Source organism: Syngnathoides biaculeatus, chromosome 7 (assembly GCF_019802595.1).
Source record: "Syngnathoides biaculeatus isolate LvHL_M chromosome 7, ASM1980259v1, whole genome shotgun sequence".
NCBI lineage: Eukaryota > Metazoa > Chordata > Actinopteri > Syngnathiformes > Syngnathidae > Syngnathoides > Syngnathoides biaculeatus.
The window spans coordinates 1,030,807-1,047,394 of record NC_084646.1 but is presented as its reverse complement, the minus strand read 5'-3'; the positions used below and the strand labels follow the sequence as shown (position 1 = coordinate 1,047,394).

General features: G+C 40.0%; 3 protein-coding genes across 19 annotated transcripts in view; 2 read left to right on the top strand and 1 right to left on the bottom strand.

Moving 5' to 3' along the window:
• The window catches only part of pomgnt1 (protein O-linked mannose N-acetylglucosaminyltransferase 1 (beta 1,2-)), a 170,302-nt gene extending 159,711 nt beyond the window's left edge, over positions 1 to 10,591 (bottom strand). For 4 of the 6 annotated variants that reach the window (XM_061825101.1, XM_061825105.1, XM_061825100.1 and 1 more), the window contains exons 1-2: positions 10,328 to 10,484; positions 10,040 to 10,221 (exon numbers count right to left, since the gene is read on the bottom strand). In XM_061825101.1, the coding sequence (XP_061681085.1) occupies positions 10,040 to 10,159 (120 nt within the window). In that variant the 5' untranslated portion in view covers positions 10,160 to 10,221; positions 10,328 to 10,484. Of the gene's footprint in view, positions 1 to 10,039; positions 10,222 to 10,327 lie in introns of all 6 variants that reach the window. The other 2 variants (XM_061825104.1, XM_061825103.1) reach the window with 2 other exon arrangements.
• Positions 10,592 to 11,993: 1,402 nt separating this feature from the next.
• LOC133503549 (interferon-induced protein with tetratricopeptide repeats 1-like) lies at positions 11,994 to 13,608 on the top strand. The gene is made up of 2 exons (XM_061825259.1): positions 11,994 to 12,030; positions 12,294 to 13,608. The coding sequence occupies exons 1-2, from the start codon at positions 12,023 to 12,025 to the stop codon at positions 13,606 to 13,608; spliced, it is 1,323 nt and encodes a 440-aa protein (XP_061681243.1). The 5' UTR covers positions 11,994 to 12,022.
• Positions 13,609 to 15,156: 1,548 nt separating this feature from the next.
• The window catches only part of nek1 (NIMA-related kinase 1), a 135,955-nt gene continuing 134,523 nt past the window's right edge, over positions 15,157 to 16,588 (top strand). For 11 of the 12 annotated variants that reach the window (XM_061825661.1, XM_061825659.1, XM_061825660.1 and 8 more), the window contains exons 1-4: positions 15,157 to 15,315; positions 15,953 to 16,112; positions 16,197 to 16,293; positions 16,384 to 16,481. In XM_061825661.1, coding sequence (XP_061681645.1) covers positions 15,996 to 16,112; positions 16,197 to 16,293; positions 16,384 to 16,481 — 312 coding nt within the window. In that variant the 5' untranslated portion in view covers positions 15,157 to 15,315; positions 15,953 to 15,995. The remainder of the gene's footprint in view (positions 15,316 to 15,952; positions 16,113 to 16,196; positions 16,294 to 16,383; positions 16,482 to 16,588) is intronic. The other variant, XM_061825657.1, reaches the window with a different exon arrangement.

The following is a 16,588-nucleotide window of genomic DNA, read 5'->3' as shown; positions in this document are numbered from 1 at the left end:
ATTTTTGGAAAAAAAATAACAATTGGTTTCCTATGTTAAAACAAAAGTGGCATGGTGGAGCAGTTGGAGAGTGTGACTTCACAGTTCTGAGTACTGGGGTTCAAATCCCGGCCCCCCCTGTGTGAAGTTGAATGTTGACCCAGTGCCTGCATGAGTTTTCTCCGGGCACTCCGGTTTCCTCCTGCATCGCAAAAACATGCAACATTAATTGGACACTAAATTACCCCAAAGTGTGATTGTGAGTGCTGCCGTTGTCTATCTCTAGTTCCCTATGATTGACTGGTAGCTGGTTTGAGGGTCCCTTGCCTCCTACCTGGTGGTGGCAGGGATGGGGTCCAGCACTCCCGTGACCCTTATGAGGATGAGCGGCTAAGAAAATGGATGGATGGATGGATGGATGGATGTTAAAACAAGCATAAAATCCTGATTGAAAGATTTTGTTGCTTGCATGACAATTTTTACAGATTATCCCGGCACTATTACCAGATGATTGTACGTTTGAATTTGGAGTGGAACAGTACCTGATAATGAATGTAAAAAATGGGATTTTGTGTTTACACTAACTTCTTTTGAGAATTTAAAAAAAAAAAAACAACACTGATTTCTAATGACATAACACTGCGTAATTTCACATGCATGAAATTGATAGGAACTGGGAGCAAATAGGGAAATTTATCAGCTTCGATGTGTAAATCTATTTTTCTGATTGACAGTACATTTAAGTCATTGTCGCGTCAGGACATCTGTTGATGATGCAGAGGTAACAGGCTTTTTGACAAATTGGAAAAAGAAAGACATAGGTTGTCTGTCTTATCTGTTCATCTGATGTTTATGCATTAACATCTACTGTTCATGCAGTCTTAACCGAAGACTAGCACAGACAAAAGAGCAGAGGAACGGGAACAACAAGTGTTTTAACATACAGACGCCACTGATGTTCCACGTAAGTATAAATTGGCTGATGAATTGGTTGCCGGATTTGAATCCTCAGGTTGTTGGGGTACAACTGACAAAAATGAATCAGAATCAACTGCATTCATTCCAATGTTAAAAAAAAAATATTGGGCAGTTGGACACAAAGAGGAATTGAAGCTGTGCACGAGCAGTTCTACTTCATTTATGGCATTCCAAGGCGGAGTTGCTGTTGACATGTTGGCTAAGAGGGGAATTCTGTGCTATGTTCGAAGAACAATGTCGCACACTTTGCACCAAACATTACAGCTGTGAAGAAGTCACATACTAACGCCATCATGGTGACACGTGAATAACATTTTGGTGTTGACACTTCCGTGTAGGACTCCTGGATGAGTGCCTTTGAAAAATACAAAGCCCTGGTGTCCACACTTTGGTATATGTCACTGTTTTTTGCAGCAATATTGACCTTGTGTGGATGCTGTTGTATTCTTTGTCTATGTGTTCTCATTTGTAAAAGTTAACAGTTTTCCACAAATAACAGGTGGTGGAGATGTATCCTTTAATTATGAAGAATGTTGATGGCGTGACAACGATGATGATTTTCCAATAAACTTGTCTGACTTGTGTCTAGATCCAAATGAGTAAAAACGTTTTTTTTCCTCTGTTTGTGCATTTGTTTTCAGAAAAAAGAAAAAAAATAGATTTTATTACTAGATGATAGAGAATGATGACTGATAATAGAGATCATGGAGAATTTGTGCAAATACATAATAAATAGGCGGGAAATGTTAGATTTATTATTTTATCATGTATTTGTGTATATCATCCTTGCCCGAATCATTCTCCTTCCGAGCGGCTGAGTGACCTGAAATGTGACCCGAAGTGTGACCCAGCGACATCTAGGGGGTGATGCACCCCCTTGCTGACTTCAAAGCAGATGCTCCTCCACGCCATAAACATGCTGTAAATCAGAAACCTCCTGACCTCGAGCAGGTTTATTAGGACAATGCTGCAGCTTTGAAGAAATGTTTACTATCGTATTTGTCTGTGTTGGTATTGCCATCTGTTCCTCCCTTTGTTTTGTAATCTTGTGACCCTTTGTTTTGAGAAACTAATAGTAAAGGAGACACTGGTAAGGCTGACTCAGAACGAGTATTGGCGTTGCATCTGGTCAGTCAAACTCGTTTCTCTTCTAGAGCTAAAATGAATACTTCTCTTGTCCCTTAATTTGCATAATTCATCCAGCAGCTGGGTTTAAACCTAACATAATGAGTGGAGGATTCCTTTTACAGGGTTCATACTCAGTCTGACCCAAAAAATTTAAGGGCTTTTTAGGGGCTGACACGAAAAATTTAGGGCTGACACGGAAAAAATTAAGGGCTGACACAAAAAATTTAGGGCCATCGTGGGAAATCAAGAGTAAGGAAAAAAGACTCACCCAATGGTGCCATCAACCGTTCTTGTTCATCAAATGTTCCAGTACCTCAGTACCTGTGACAGTGATCACCTGTCGCCCCTTGTGGTAGTTCTCATTGATATGACCATTGTCAATGTCTTCACATAACAGTCTACAGAAAAACAGATTCTAACTACAATTGCAAATATATACACAAATGTCTTCTACTGATGTCTGTCTCAGCACCCCTACTCTAGCTCCTTCAGCCTATCCAGTGCCTCCTCTATTTGTTGCTGCAGAGGTGCCAAAGTGGCTCTCTTGTGCTTTGCTCTGCCTCTGAGTGCATTGGCCTCGGTGATAAACCTCAGATTCCTCTTTTCTTCTGCCTCCTCACACAGCCTGTCAGCCTTCTCAATAAGCGTAGATATGTCAGTCTTTTTTCTGCCTTTTTTGGCTTTGAGGCAGTAGAGATGAAAAGTGGGCAGCGGTGCCAAATGTAGCCAGGTACGAAGTCTTCCTTTCCCCACAGTGGTAGTTTTTAGCAATGTCACTGTCTGGGAACATGACTGCAAACACTTTCCAATTATTTTCACAAGATTTGTAACTGTAATGGTTTCAGATCACTTTTAAAGTCCACACGATCTCTGCCTTTAACGAGTCCGTCTTCGTGTATTGAGCTACGTTCATAAAGCCTGACTTCTGGCTGGTTGAAGTCGATGACTGGACAACTGTAGGTGCGCATGCGCTGCCAGTACCACTGTCTGAAGTTGATGCTTCACTATCTTGATATTTTAGAAACAGATTCATACCAATGAGAGATGAGAGTCTTCACCAAATCAGCGTGTCTCCTGTTTTTCCGGTGCGACTCCAGCGCTTTGACGCCCATTTTTTCAAGCTGGTAACTCTGCTTGCACAGATGGCAGTAAATCATGTGCCGATCTTTTGGATCTCGACGAACCCAGCTCCCGAACTCCTTACTTTCAACCCAAGCATATTGAAAAATGCACTTCCCCATGATACAAGTTGGATCGATGAAAGAACTACGCTACGTCGTAACGAAAACGAAGTGAAATGCCTACTCACGGAAACAAACAATGGAATATCGACAAGATGGCGACTAGTTGTCAACACGGTGACTTCCGTTGACAATTTCCGGCTGTTTTGGACGCCAGACGGATCGCTATTTTTTTTTAAATAAAAGATAATTTTTTTCGGGAGAATTTTGTCGGTAGAGGTCCTCCCTTTGATTTTTTTTTTAATTTAAGGCCTTTTTAGGGGCTTGACCGGTTTTCGCGTATTTTTAAGGACTTTCAGGAGGCCCTAAATGCACCTTCGAAAATTTAGGGGTTTTTAGGGACTTGGGGCCGCGTGCGAACCCTGCTTTAAATGAAAGCCAACGTGTTTCGAACACTTCATGATAGACAAGGCCATCTTCACTCAGGAGGTCCCGAATTTCTTTTAGAGTATTTTTTTGTTGTTGTTTGGGGCTATATATAAAACAGTTTATATATTGGATTAACCATAACCATCCTGGTTGTCACACCACTTCTCACACCAGTCATAGAACTGGCTCTATCTGTCCCGAATGCAATTAAAGCTTATGGTTCCATTCCATTTTCATGTAATATTTGTTTGAGCCTAATCTGAACGTCTTCTGCTTTGCACCCACTTGAATTAGTCACAACTTCGCCTTTTACAACATACCGCACATATATCATTAAATTTTGAGTGATCAGTCACTCACATTTGAAAAACGTACAGGTGTGGTCAGTATTGCCTGCAGATATAAAGTTGCGGGTGTGATTAGGGATGGAATACCAGTATATTAGTAAATTAGGGGAAAAAAACATTTTAAAACTTGTAAGATTAACATAACTGTAAATTAAAACAAATAAATACATAGAGAAAAAAAAGTCAAACTCAAATTATAATTTCCAATTTCGAAAGATATTAGTAGAACATGATATAAAATGGTATTTAAAATTTTTCATCAATAAAAATTCTTGTTCTGACACCCTTAATCTGGATAACAGTTAAATTCACTGGCCTGTCAAGGAATAATCACGAACGGTCTATAACCCCAATGTTTTGAAAATGCTGAAAGTTTAGTTCAACATAAATCGGCATTAGTGGCTGCAAACTAGTACATTGTAATAGTAAGTAATAGTAATACATTGTAACAATTCCTGACATTCCTGTCGCAGTCACTCACATTTAAAAAATAAAGTTGTGAGTGTGTTGTTTGTAATTATGAATGTACCCCTTTAGGAGCACAAGGTACGGTGTCAGGTAAACTAGGAAGTAGAAGTAGGCTGAGCAGCAGAGACCGTGGGCTTACGTGTTTTAAAAAAAAAAAAAAAAAAAAAGGCTGTGGTTCACTGCGCTGGATCGGTTTTCATGTGCAATTGTGCAGTGCCGCAGCTTAGAGTGAACATTGGTCAAGACTAAACAAAATAAGCAACTTCTTTCAACGTCTATGTATTTCTACTCGTAACAAATTCTACGCGCGTGATACTTCGTGCTCAACTGTGCTGAGTGGGATGGCGCGTGGGCGCATACGTGCCTGTCAAATCACATAGACTGAGTGATTTTTATGTCTTTAGATTTATCAATCAATAAGGCAGTCACATTTGACGAGCGCAAACGCGCTCGCACGCCTCCATGCTCACAAATCTGCAGTGAAATCTTCCACTAATATGACGCAGCAAAACTGTCTACAAATTAAAGAAAATTGGTCAGAAGTAATCAGCTATCCATGTACAGAAGATCTAATATCTTGGAGGGCTACTAATGTATTCCGAAATGCAGTAGAGCTATCAAAAATCACTCCATTTAAATCAATAAGGCCTACTGTAAATTAGGCCTAGTAAAAAACAATAATAAAGAATAACTCACGAGGAATGAACAATGCCTGTTCTGTTTTCCAGTCATTGCCAAGTGTTCCTTCACCATGAAGTAATCATTTTTCATGACTCTCACAAGCGCCTCCTTGATGTTGTTGTACATATGTGAAGTGGCTTTCGCCATTGTGCCCGAGTCATGTTGCGTCTTTGCAGTTGCAGCAAACTTGTGATCAGCTGTTTGGTGATGCTTCACAAAGTCATCCAACTTCGGCTCCACCGATTATTTTCTGCGTGGCAAACCATTATTTCTTCCACTGTCAATACACCATTGGCCGTAAAAATTTGAGTCCCTCAATTTGAGCCACTTGAACGTCATAAACCATTCCTGGCGAATCTTTCACCTCTGCCCTGCACGGGGAGGAGAGCAGACAAAGTTGTGTTGGGCGTCTTTCCCACGTAATGGGCCCTTGTCAGTTGACAGCTGATAAACTACATTTATACCACTGCCATCCATCGTTTTTCAGAAGATAATCCCAAAGAAGGCTTGTAAATTTTCCGTACCAGGTACCTCAACATCTATGTGTAGCCTGAACCGATGGTGAGAAAGTGCAGGTTTGACGCAGAACCCGGATGCAGTTGTCTCCGATGTATAGATTTATTCACTCAATTTCCACGATAGCTTCAGACGACACTTTAGTCACACAAAGCCAGGAATCAAAGACGAATTCTTGTAATATACATTACATACATTACGTACAGTACAGAATCTGATGCTAGGATAAACAACCAATTGACACTTTTGCCAATTTTTATCTCGCAATTTTAAAACGTTACTCACCAGTATGTTCGTATATGATGAATTGGCGAATAAGTAGCGGGGGCTCTGCATGCAGTACCACAGTTCCTGTCTTGGTACTCTATCATAGGCTTTCTCTAGATTCACAAAGAAACAATGTAGCTCCTTCTGACCTTCTCTGTACTTTTCCACTCCACTACTCTTTCCCATAAATAACTTCATTGTGTGGCTCATCATCTTTTTTCCTCTATAATTTACACAGCTCTTAACATCTCCTTTGTTCTGAAAAATGGGGACTACCACACTTTTCCTCCGTTCCACTGCAAATAAGTGACTGTTGGTAATACACTAAGACATCATAGTTTGAAATCATGCATGGCATGGAAGGTTCCCCTGCTTAAACCAGCACATGTTAATGCCCGTCTTAAGTTTGCCAATGACCATTTGGATGATACAGACGAGTCATGGGAGAAAGTTTTGTGGTCAGATGAGACAAAAATGGAACTTTTTGGTCATAATTCCACTAACCGTGTTTGGAGGAAGACGACTGATGAGTTCCATCCCAAGAACACCATCCCTACTGTGAAGCATGGGGGTGGTAACATCATGCTTTGGGGGTGTTTTTCTGCACATGGGAGAGGACGGCTGCACTTTAGAAAGAAGATCTCCAGCTTTTCCCAAAGATTTAAAGGAAGGGCAGGAACACCGAGCAATTTGATCCCACCCACGCCCAAAATCAACACGGGAAGACGATCATCCTTTGCATATTTGTCAGGTAACGTCTCCATTAGTTTGCAATCATAGTGTATTGCTGCTGGTCGGGGAGGAAACCAGTCCGTCTGGATTCTCTCAGCAATGTTGGCAGCCGCATCCTTCCGGTACCGGTAGGACTGCACCGGGTTCAAGTTTACTGCAGATGTAGTGCCATCAACATGAGCTGATGAGAGATTCTACGGTTGCTGCTAGCGCAGTAGGAGAAATATTGTTTCTCATTGCCGTTGAAACTAATTTTGGTGATTTCAGTACATCAAATGGGACATGTATACCTGAGCCAGTCTTCTTCAGTCTTCTATGGGGAAGTCTAGTCGATGTTGATGGAGTGAATTCGTCTGAATCATCTGTTTCGGATGAGTCGTCCGGGTTTTCGACCAGTTCCTTATTCACTTCTGTCTGAAGCTGTGGTTGCCGTTCTCTCTCAATGCGCATGGTGTTTTGTTTGATACGCTCCGCGACTTTCTTCTCGGTTGTGGCCAAGTTTGAATCAATCCCTCCCATCACGTTCGTCCTGGTCTCCATCATGTTTTTCAGGAAAAGGCGGTCTTCTTCATTCGAAATACGAAATATCACGTGGCCAGAATGGAAACGTCTCCTCCAACCCGGATTTGAAATCTTCGATGCGTTTAAGCGGTCTTCCTGACAATCGTCGATCTTTCGGAATTTTCATCAGCTCTTGCATATCAGCGTATGACGATTTAACCTTCTCCGACATCTTGTTTTCTGCAACTGTTGGTATAATCGCTTTCTGGTAAAAAATCGCGACTTCCTGAACGACAGATTTCGCGGCTTCCCTGATAGGCTTGGAGACATCTTGTCTTTGGAATTCCTCATTTGCAGCAATGAATGACAGAAGAATCTGTTTTCTGGTAGGAAGTTTGGCTCCTTTGATGGCTTTATCATCCGCGGTTGGGACGGTCCCAAGCAAAAAATACCGCGTGTCTTTCTGTTTCGCAGCCGCCATGTTGACAGTTCAATGACTTCGCGTTAACTGAGAGGTAAACACCAACTAGGGCTGAGAGGTCAACCTGCTCAAGGATTTCATCAGTGCTTCTGAACGTTCCGGGGAATGTCCTGACGTTCTCGACGATAGCTTAGAAATTTTTTTCTGGAAAATGGCGGCATTGCTGATCGACTATTCTTTACCAAAATCCGACTAAATTCGAAAAATTCGATCTCCATGTGGAACCCCTAAACACGATTCGATTTCATTCAAATTTGAAACGCAGCTCTTGCGTGATGAACCTCACCCCCAGAAAAAAAAGTTTGTTGATTTTGAAAGATGTCGGGGGACCAGATTCACCCTAGTGTCTAGTCAAATCAGTTAGATCCTGTTTTGAGACTTGTGTGTCACAGAGCGCTCTGTTCATTAAACTTCAAAGTGTTTGTCACATTTCACGCCTCTGGAGTCCAGTTATTGACCGAACCTGGAATTGGACGAACACGTGGAAGGACCCCAAAAGGCCCTCCTTCTAACAGTAGAAATACATAGATATTGAAAGACGTCACTTATTTTGTGTCGTCTTGATCAATGTTCCCTCTAAGTTGCGCCATTGCGCAAATGCACACTTGTCGCACACTCTCAGTGCACATGAAAACCAATCCAGCGCAGTGAACCACAGCCTTACGCCTTTTTTTTTTCTTTGACAAGGAAGCACACGGTCTCCAACAACGAACTGCTGCTCAGCCTACTTCTATTTCCTAGTTTACCTGACACCGCCCCCCTCCGCTCTTAAAGGGGTACACTCATAATTACAAACACAACACAAAACCGCAACTTTATCCCTGCGGGCATCACTGGTGGACCACACCCATAACTTAATATCTGCGGGCATGACTGACCGCACCCGTACATTTTTCAAATGTGACTGATATCCCCAATCACCCTTACCTGCTGCACATCCTTCTCATCTCTACTCCTCTGTCTGGCCCACCTGTAGAGATCTTTTTCTCCTCCCTTCGTGTCCAACCTGGTGTACACATGTCATTATATGCCTCTTGTTTAGCCTTTGCCACCTCTACCTTTGCCCTATGTGGCATCTCAATGTATTCCGTTCACTTCTCCTCAGTCCTCTCAGTGTCCCACTTCGCTAATCTCTTTCCTTGTATGAATTTCTGTATTTTGGGGTTCCACCACCAAGTGTCCTTCTCCACTTTCCTACCAGAAGACACACCAAGTACTCTCCTGCCTGTCTCTCTGATCACTTTGGTTGGAGTAATCCAATGTTCCGGAAGATCCATCTGTCCATCAAGAGCCTGCCTCATGTCTTTCCGAAAGGCCGCACAACATTCTTCCTTTCTCAGCTTCCACCACATGGTTCTCTGCTTTACCTTTGTCTTCTTAATTTTCCTACCCACCACCAGAGTCATCCTACACACCACCATCCCATGATGCCAGGGTTGCATTTGAATCTGATTCTGAAGATGATAAGTGGTATTTAAAAAAAAAAAAAAAAAGACCTTGATCCACTCAAATACCTTGCAAAACTGGTGGTATTGCACAGTATTTGCAAACAGGGAGAAATACCTGAAGAAAACTGACAACCAAAAGACGAAAGAGGGGCAATAAATTATGAGATGCTAAAATAAAACTTGGACGAAGTACAAACTGCTATTCAAGTCTCTGTACATCAGGAAGTTGTTATGCTTTAAAATGAAGCATCTCTATTCTCACTTTTATGCATGTCTTTCACCTCCAAAATTATATTCGGTCTAACTGCATTCCCAATAACTATACTCTCAACAACATATGTACTAGTAATTTTTTTCAAACGTTCATGTTGGACAGAAATGCCAGTCCAGAATAAAAGGCATGCAGAGCCACAATCCTGTATGACCAACCAGCTCAACAGGATCAGTCAAAACTAAAAAAGTGGAAGAAAGTAAAAAGACCCTAAACAATTGGTGAAAATGTTAAAAAAATTAAAAACACTACAAATTGTAATGTATGTAATGCTGCATTTGAATCAATCTACAACGCAAAAAAAGGCAATTGTGGACTGTAATATTGGTTAACATCACGATATAATCACAGCAAACCAAAGATCATGGGCAAAGGGGAGCGGCATAATAAATATTCCTAAATCCCAATATCACACATTTATTTAGAAAAGGAAACACAATTACAATTCGTGCGGTCCTTGGTTTCAATAAATGTCAATATTCTTCTAAATAGATTTTACCAACCAAAATAGTCATGTGGCGGAGTTGGCACAGCTGACAAGGACAGTAGTGATACTAGAACCACATGGCATGCTTTGTTTTTGTAAATACAAATCTAATACAGGTACATTATCATTGAAACATTTGTCTCACCTGACAGAAACGACGAATAGTCCTCTTATTAAATAGTTTGTATTTATAAGTGAGATACAAGCTTCTTTGTTGGCGAGGTATAAATGGCTTAGCTCGGGGGTTGGGAGTCCAAGTATCCATTCCGCTTCGACTCTTGGACTTCTGTCTTTCTCCGAGTCTCGCACATCCATTTACATCCTCGTCTGCAAATTGACAAAATACCAGTAATACGTTTAATTGAAGACGTTTCACACAAAAGTGTAGCCACCACCAATCAATGCAGGAGAACAATGGCCGATTCATACACACCATATGTATAATATATGTTTTACCGTATGGCAAAGTAAACTTTGTACTACCATTTGTAACTCTTAACCAGGAAAACAATCAGATCAAGCAAATCGCTACTATAATTCGACAACATACTAAACGCTTAGAGTTCTGTCGCAGAATCAGTGATGTCATATGACGCTGTCTTTTCTCCATGTTTACTGGTTCAACGCAAACACGTGCAAACTCGGAACTAATACACAGTCACGTTAAGTGTAATTCAACTGTGAACAGTACCAGTTAGGCGCTACAAATTGGTTGATGTGGTTTAACTAATGTACGTTTATTGTCCAATTGGAAAAAATATTCATACATTTGGAAACTGTGGTTATAACATATTTTTTGTAAAATACAGTTGATTCCATAAATGATTCAATTATATTCCCCTTAAAATGTTTGAATTCAAACATTATAATAAGAAAAGACAAATTCAATCCATCCATCCATTTTCTGAGCCGCTTATCCTCACAAGGGTCGCTGGAGTGTCGAAGCCAATCCCAGCTGTCATTAGGTTGGAGGCAGGTCACACCCTGAACAGGTTGCTTGCCAATCGCAGGGCACATGGAGACAGACAACAGTGGCACTCACAATAACACAGAGGGGCATTTTAGACTCCCCAATTAATATTGCATGTTTTGGGGATGTGGGAGGAAAACAGAATGCCTGAAGAAAACCACGCAGGCAAAGGGAGAACGTGCAAACTCTCATACAGATGGGGCTGAGATTTGAAACCCGGTCCTCAGAACTTTGAGACCAACGCTGTACAGCTGTGTCACTGTGCCACTCACATTATCACTATCACACCATTTAAAACTGAAATTTGGGTTTACTTTGGTTTTGTTTATTTGAAAGTTTATTTGAAAGTGGGAAAACAAAGCAAAATATCAACTCTCATATATACAATTTTAGAAGGGGGAAAATCTTTTTCATGGGACTGGATGTTCATCCAGTGGCTTTCACCCAACCCTGTTGCCTGGTCCTTGATTTGCCACAGAGGTCAGCATCATGGACATTCACTTGGATGACCTGTAAAGACCCTGGTACTTGACATCCTTCCTAACCTCTTGAAATGCCCAGCCAAGCACCTCACCTTAGATGCCTAGACAGCCATCAGTTTGACCCTTAGGGGACATTCCAAACCTTTCTCCAGGCCCCTTTATATAGAGACCCTGTGATTGACTTTTTTTCTTTTTTAACTTTTGGGGAATGTCTGGGATCTGTTCCGTTGAGCTTTCTTTTTCAATGTTCCTCATTTGCATTTTTTTAGGTTGAGACTTCTGCCATGCATCCCTACACTTGGGTCCTCCATGTTTTGCCTTGCCTTCCGTGCCTTCAAAAAACACAACTGTGACAAAATTACAGTTAAAACTGCATTTTGTTTACATGTGCTGTCATTGTCTTATATTCACATTTGTGTGATGATCTTAAACATTAAAGTAGGGAAACTACGCCAAAAAAGAGACAATTTGACACTGGGGATAAATACTTTTTCACAGGACTGTACAGTATTCGTGTACATCATGTTTACACAAGCACACAAAGTCCAAAAACAATCTCCACGTTTAATGTTTTATTGCACCATAAAAGTTAAACTGATTCTGGTTCCGCACCCAAACCAACAAACGAGCTCCATAAAGAGAAGAAGTATTACTGAAAAAAATAGGTTCCTGCTCCATGATGAGGTGAGTTCCTTCCACCTTTGTTATTATTCATATTATCGGTGCTGTCTGTGAATGTTGACCCTCCACTACTTTTGCTTTAAAAAAATGTTATACAGTGGATGTTTTTTACTTCAACTGCTATGCGTACTGTTTTGACTGTCCTCATCCTCTTATCACTTATCTTGTTTTATTTTGTCTTTCATTCAAATTCCTTTCTATTATTTAATTATTTGCATTTTATTATTTTTTCTTTATTTTTCAACATGGTCATCTTTCTATTTCAGTGCTGTTTGGAGTCAAAATACACTGAAGGCCAACCTGGAGAGCCTCCAGTGTCACTTCACATGGAACTTGAACCCCCATAGATCCAAACTGTTTCTTCTCAGGGATAAGTTGGAAGACATTGGCACTGTGGAGGGATACAGCTGGCTGGGACATATTTACAATTTACAGGGTTACATACATTACCAACTTGGAATCACTAAAGATGCCCTGCATTTCTTCAGCAGGGCTGCGGAGGCTTTGCGTCAGATGAGAAATACTATCCCAGAGGAGGGCCCTTGGCTAGTGGTCAACTATGGGAACTTGGCTTGGCTGCACTACCAAATGGGAAAACGGGCAGAAAGTCAAACTTACCTGTCAAAGGTTGATATCCTTCTGAATGAATATCCTTCTCCATGTCATGGGGAACTCCACCCAGAGATCTGTGCTGAAAAGGCCTGGGCTCTGATGAAATTTGGAAAAGAATATGCCCTCCCGGCGGTGGAATATTTTCAGAGAGCCATCAGGATGCAGCCGGACATGATTGAGTGGCACACAAGTCATGTCTTAGCAATAGTGAGCACTTGTAAGCTTTATAAAACACAACTAGATGTGAACACCTTTGAGAAAATTAAAATAGCTCTGAAACACGACCCAAAAAATTTGTACCTTTCAACAATTTACCTGGCAGCTTGCGCTGCTGGAGGAAGGAGAATTGAAGGTGAAGCCTGCCAATTGGCAAAGAAGATTTTGAAAAACCCTGTCAGCAGCTACAGTGGTATTAAACCATTGCTTAAACTGTACAGAGTTTATTTATCAATTGATGAAGCTCTTGACTTGGCAGAGGAAGCACTTGAAAGACATCCAGGAGAACGTTATCTGAAGCGGTGTGCTGCAATCTGCTACAAAAAGAAAATCTTTTTATACAGAGACATTTCGCTGCAACAAATCTTGATTGACAAGGCAATCAGTCTTTATAAAGAAGTTATTGCTCTTTATCATCAATCTTCACTCAAAAGAAAAATAACTCTTGCCAACATATATGTAAAGTCAACTCACAACCAAGCTAAAGCTGATGAGATATTTGAGGAACTACTATACCAGAGTGATCAGGAACCTGGAGACAGGCAGATGGTTTATAGCTATTATGCAAAATATTTACACCTCATTCAGAAGCAGAGCTACAAGTCAATAGAATATTACATGAGGGCAGCAGCAATACAGCATCCATCTGTACATCGTGTAAACAGCATCCAAATTCTAAAGAAAATTAGGCAAAGGAATAGAAACCGAATGTGTACAGAAATTGAGGAGTTTCTTGACAACCTACCAGACTGAAATATGTGCTTGCAGTACTTGTAGTTTTTCTTCTCCTATCTATCTATCTATCTATCTATCTATCTATCTATCTATCTATCTATCTATCTATCTATCTATCTATCTATCTATCTATCTATCTATCTATCTATCTATCTATCATCTATCTATCTATCTATCTATCTATCTATCTATCTATCTATCTATCTATCTATCTATCTATCTATCTATCTATCTATCTATCTATCTATCTATCTATCTATCTATCTATCTATCTATCTATCTATCTATCTATCTATCTATCTATCTATCTATCTATCTCTTTTCTTAGCCGCTTATCCTGAACTGGTTGCCTGGCAATCGCAGGACACATAGAGACAAACAGACACACTCACAATAATAATTTAGAGTGTCCAATTAATGTTGTATGCTTTCGTGATGTGGGAGGACAACCAGTGTGCCTGGAGGAAACCCACACAGGAGGAGAACATGCAAACGCCACACAGGGAAGGTTGGCATTGAACCCGGGCCCTAGAACTGTGCGGCAACGCATATATATATATATATATATATATATATATATATATATATATATTATATATATATATATGTTTTTTTTTTTTTTCTTTTCTAGAAATATTTTTCATTAACAACCAAATTGTCTTTAAATTTCTTTGAATGTTTTTTTTTTCTTTAACATCAGATGCAATATAATTTATAATTTCAGGTGATGAAAGTTGTATGTATGTTAAGTAATACAGTATATCGGCGTGGCTAGAATGTATCAGCATGTATTGCACAGAAATTCTCAATTATTTCCTTGGAAAATTGCCATTTGTATTTATTTTTAGCATAACATGAGGCTTGTTGCAGACTCATTGTAATGAGGATTTAAAACATGATGATGACCATTAAATTTTATTCCAACAATTGACCGTTTCATGCGCATAAAGCTGAAATACACTGCAGACAGTATGGACTTACAGTGCATAGGTACTGTACCTGTATGCATGATAACTGGGAAGGCCGCAATGGATGAATTTTTAATTTTAAGAATAAATATAGTATATAGAAAATTGTTGGTAACTGACATGCAAGATATGTGTCTTGTTAAAACTCAGTTAAATCAATAATTTATTAAATATATTTGTCATATATTGACAGGGCCTTTGCCTAATGTTGTCTTGTTTGGATTTGGAAGGACCTTTGTCTTATACTTTCACCTGCAGATTTACATTCAGGTGGTTTTTTTTATTGGTCTGAGCTTCTTGGCGAAATTATATTGAAAATGCACAAGAGCAGATTTTTAAAAAAATATTAAATTTTCCCTGCTAAAAAATATAACCAATGCACACAATTTAAAAGTGTCAATACATCGAAATGGGCTGTCCGTTTTCTGATGAAGCAATAGGTCGTCCAGATGTATTACATAATTTCAAGTTAAATGTATTCAGTTGAAATCTGAAAATATCCTCTGGCTTTGCAAAAAATATTTTTCTTCGGTTTTTGGTTGCTATGGAGATTCTTCCCAGAAACGGCCATGTTGTGTGGGTGGGAAGTAGTATGTTATTTGACAAAGAAAAATGACGGACAGTCATATGAACCAGTAATTTATCGCCAGAGTTGACAATGACCAATAAGATTGAAGCCATTGACTGGCCGCTAAATTGAACTCAAATGATGCAGAAGAATCGAAATGGACGATGTCTATTCGATAAAATAGTAATGGTAAGCCAAATATTAGCTATGTAACTTTGTTCTGATACAGTTCAATCGAGACGTATTTGCACATTTAATAAGGTTGTGTTCGTGTGCTGGGGCTTTACATCTGAGGGTGTCTTTCCCTCCATTCTCGTGAATTTTTAGGCCGATTGTTAGCCGTCTTGCTATAACCATTGTGCATTTACAGGGCGAAACTTAAACAAAATTCCATTATTCCACACTGAACCACTCGTATTCAAAACTCTAAGCCCATGGGTTCGTGTTAACAACATGGATATTTGTTAATGAAGGAACGGTTAGCGCAACTGCCTCACAGTTCTGAGAGTCTGGGTTCAAATCCCGACGCCGCCTGTGTGGGAGTGAGCATGTTCTTCTGGTGGCAGCGTGGGTTTTGTAAGGACACTCCGGTTTCCTCCCACAGCTCTAAAACATGTCGAGTAGGTTAATTGAAGACTCCAAATTGGCAGTAGGTGCGAATGTGAGTGCAGATGGTTTACTTGTTTTCCCTGCGATTGGCTGGCGACCATTTCAGGGTGTTCCCATGTCTCCCATCCGAAGATTGCTGGGATAGGGTCCAGCACGCCTGCGACTCTAGTGAGGATAAGTGTAACAGAAGATGAATTAATTGATATTTGTTCCTTAGTGTATTTGCAGAACCAGCATGACATGCCAATGATGCCATTAAAATGGACAAGTATGAAAGGGTGACGAAAATTGGGGAAGGTTTATTTGGAAAGGCTTTCCTTGTCAAAGCCAAGAAAGATGGACACCAATATGTCATCAAGGAGGTCAGCATTTCTGGGGTAAGACACTCAATTCATCTAGCTTCCCCATTTCAATGTTAATGTACATTTCACATTATATCTGTCCATAACGTGCATTACTAGATGTCAGATAAAGAGAGACAAGAATCACGGAAAGAAATTGCAGTTCTTGCAAACATGAATCATCCAAACATTGTTCAATATAAGGAGTCTTTTGAAGGTATGCCAGAGTTGATATACTGACTGCAAATATGAATCAATCATGCATTATTAAATGTATATTATTTTCCTATGCCATATGACTTTATAGAGTCGGGGTGTCTGTATATTGTTATGGACTACTGTGAAGGTGGAGACCTCTTTAAGAAGATCAATTCTCAGAGAGGAATGTATTTCTCAGAGGAGCAAGTAAGATACAAAATCTGAATATTCTCATGAATATTTAGGACAGATCAAGTGTTGTTTTATATAAAAGTGAGAGAAAATGGATAATGGAAAATAAGAGCTTGAATATC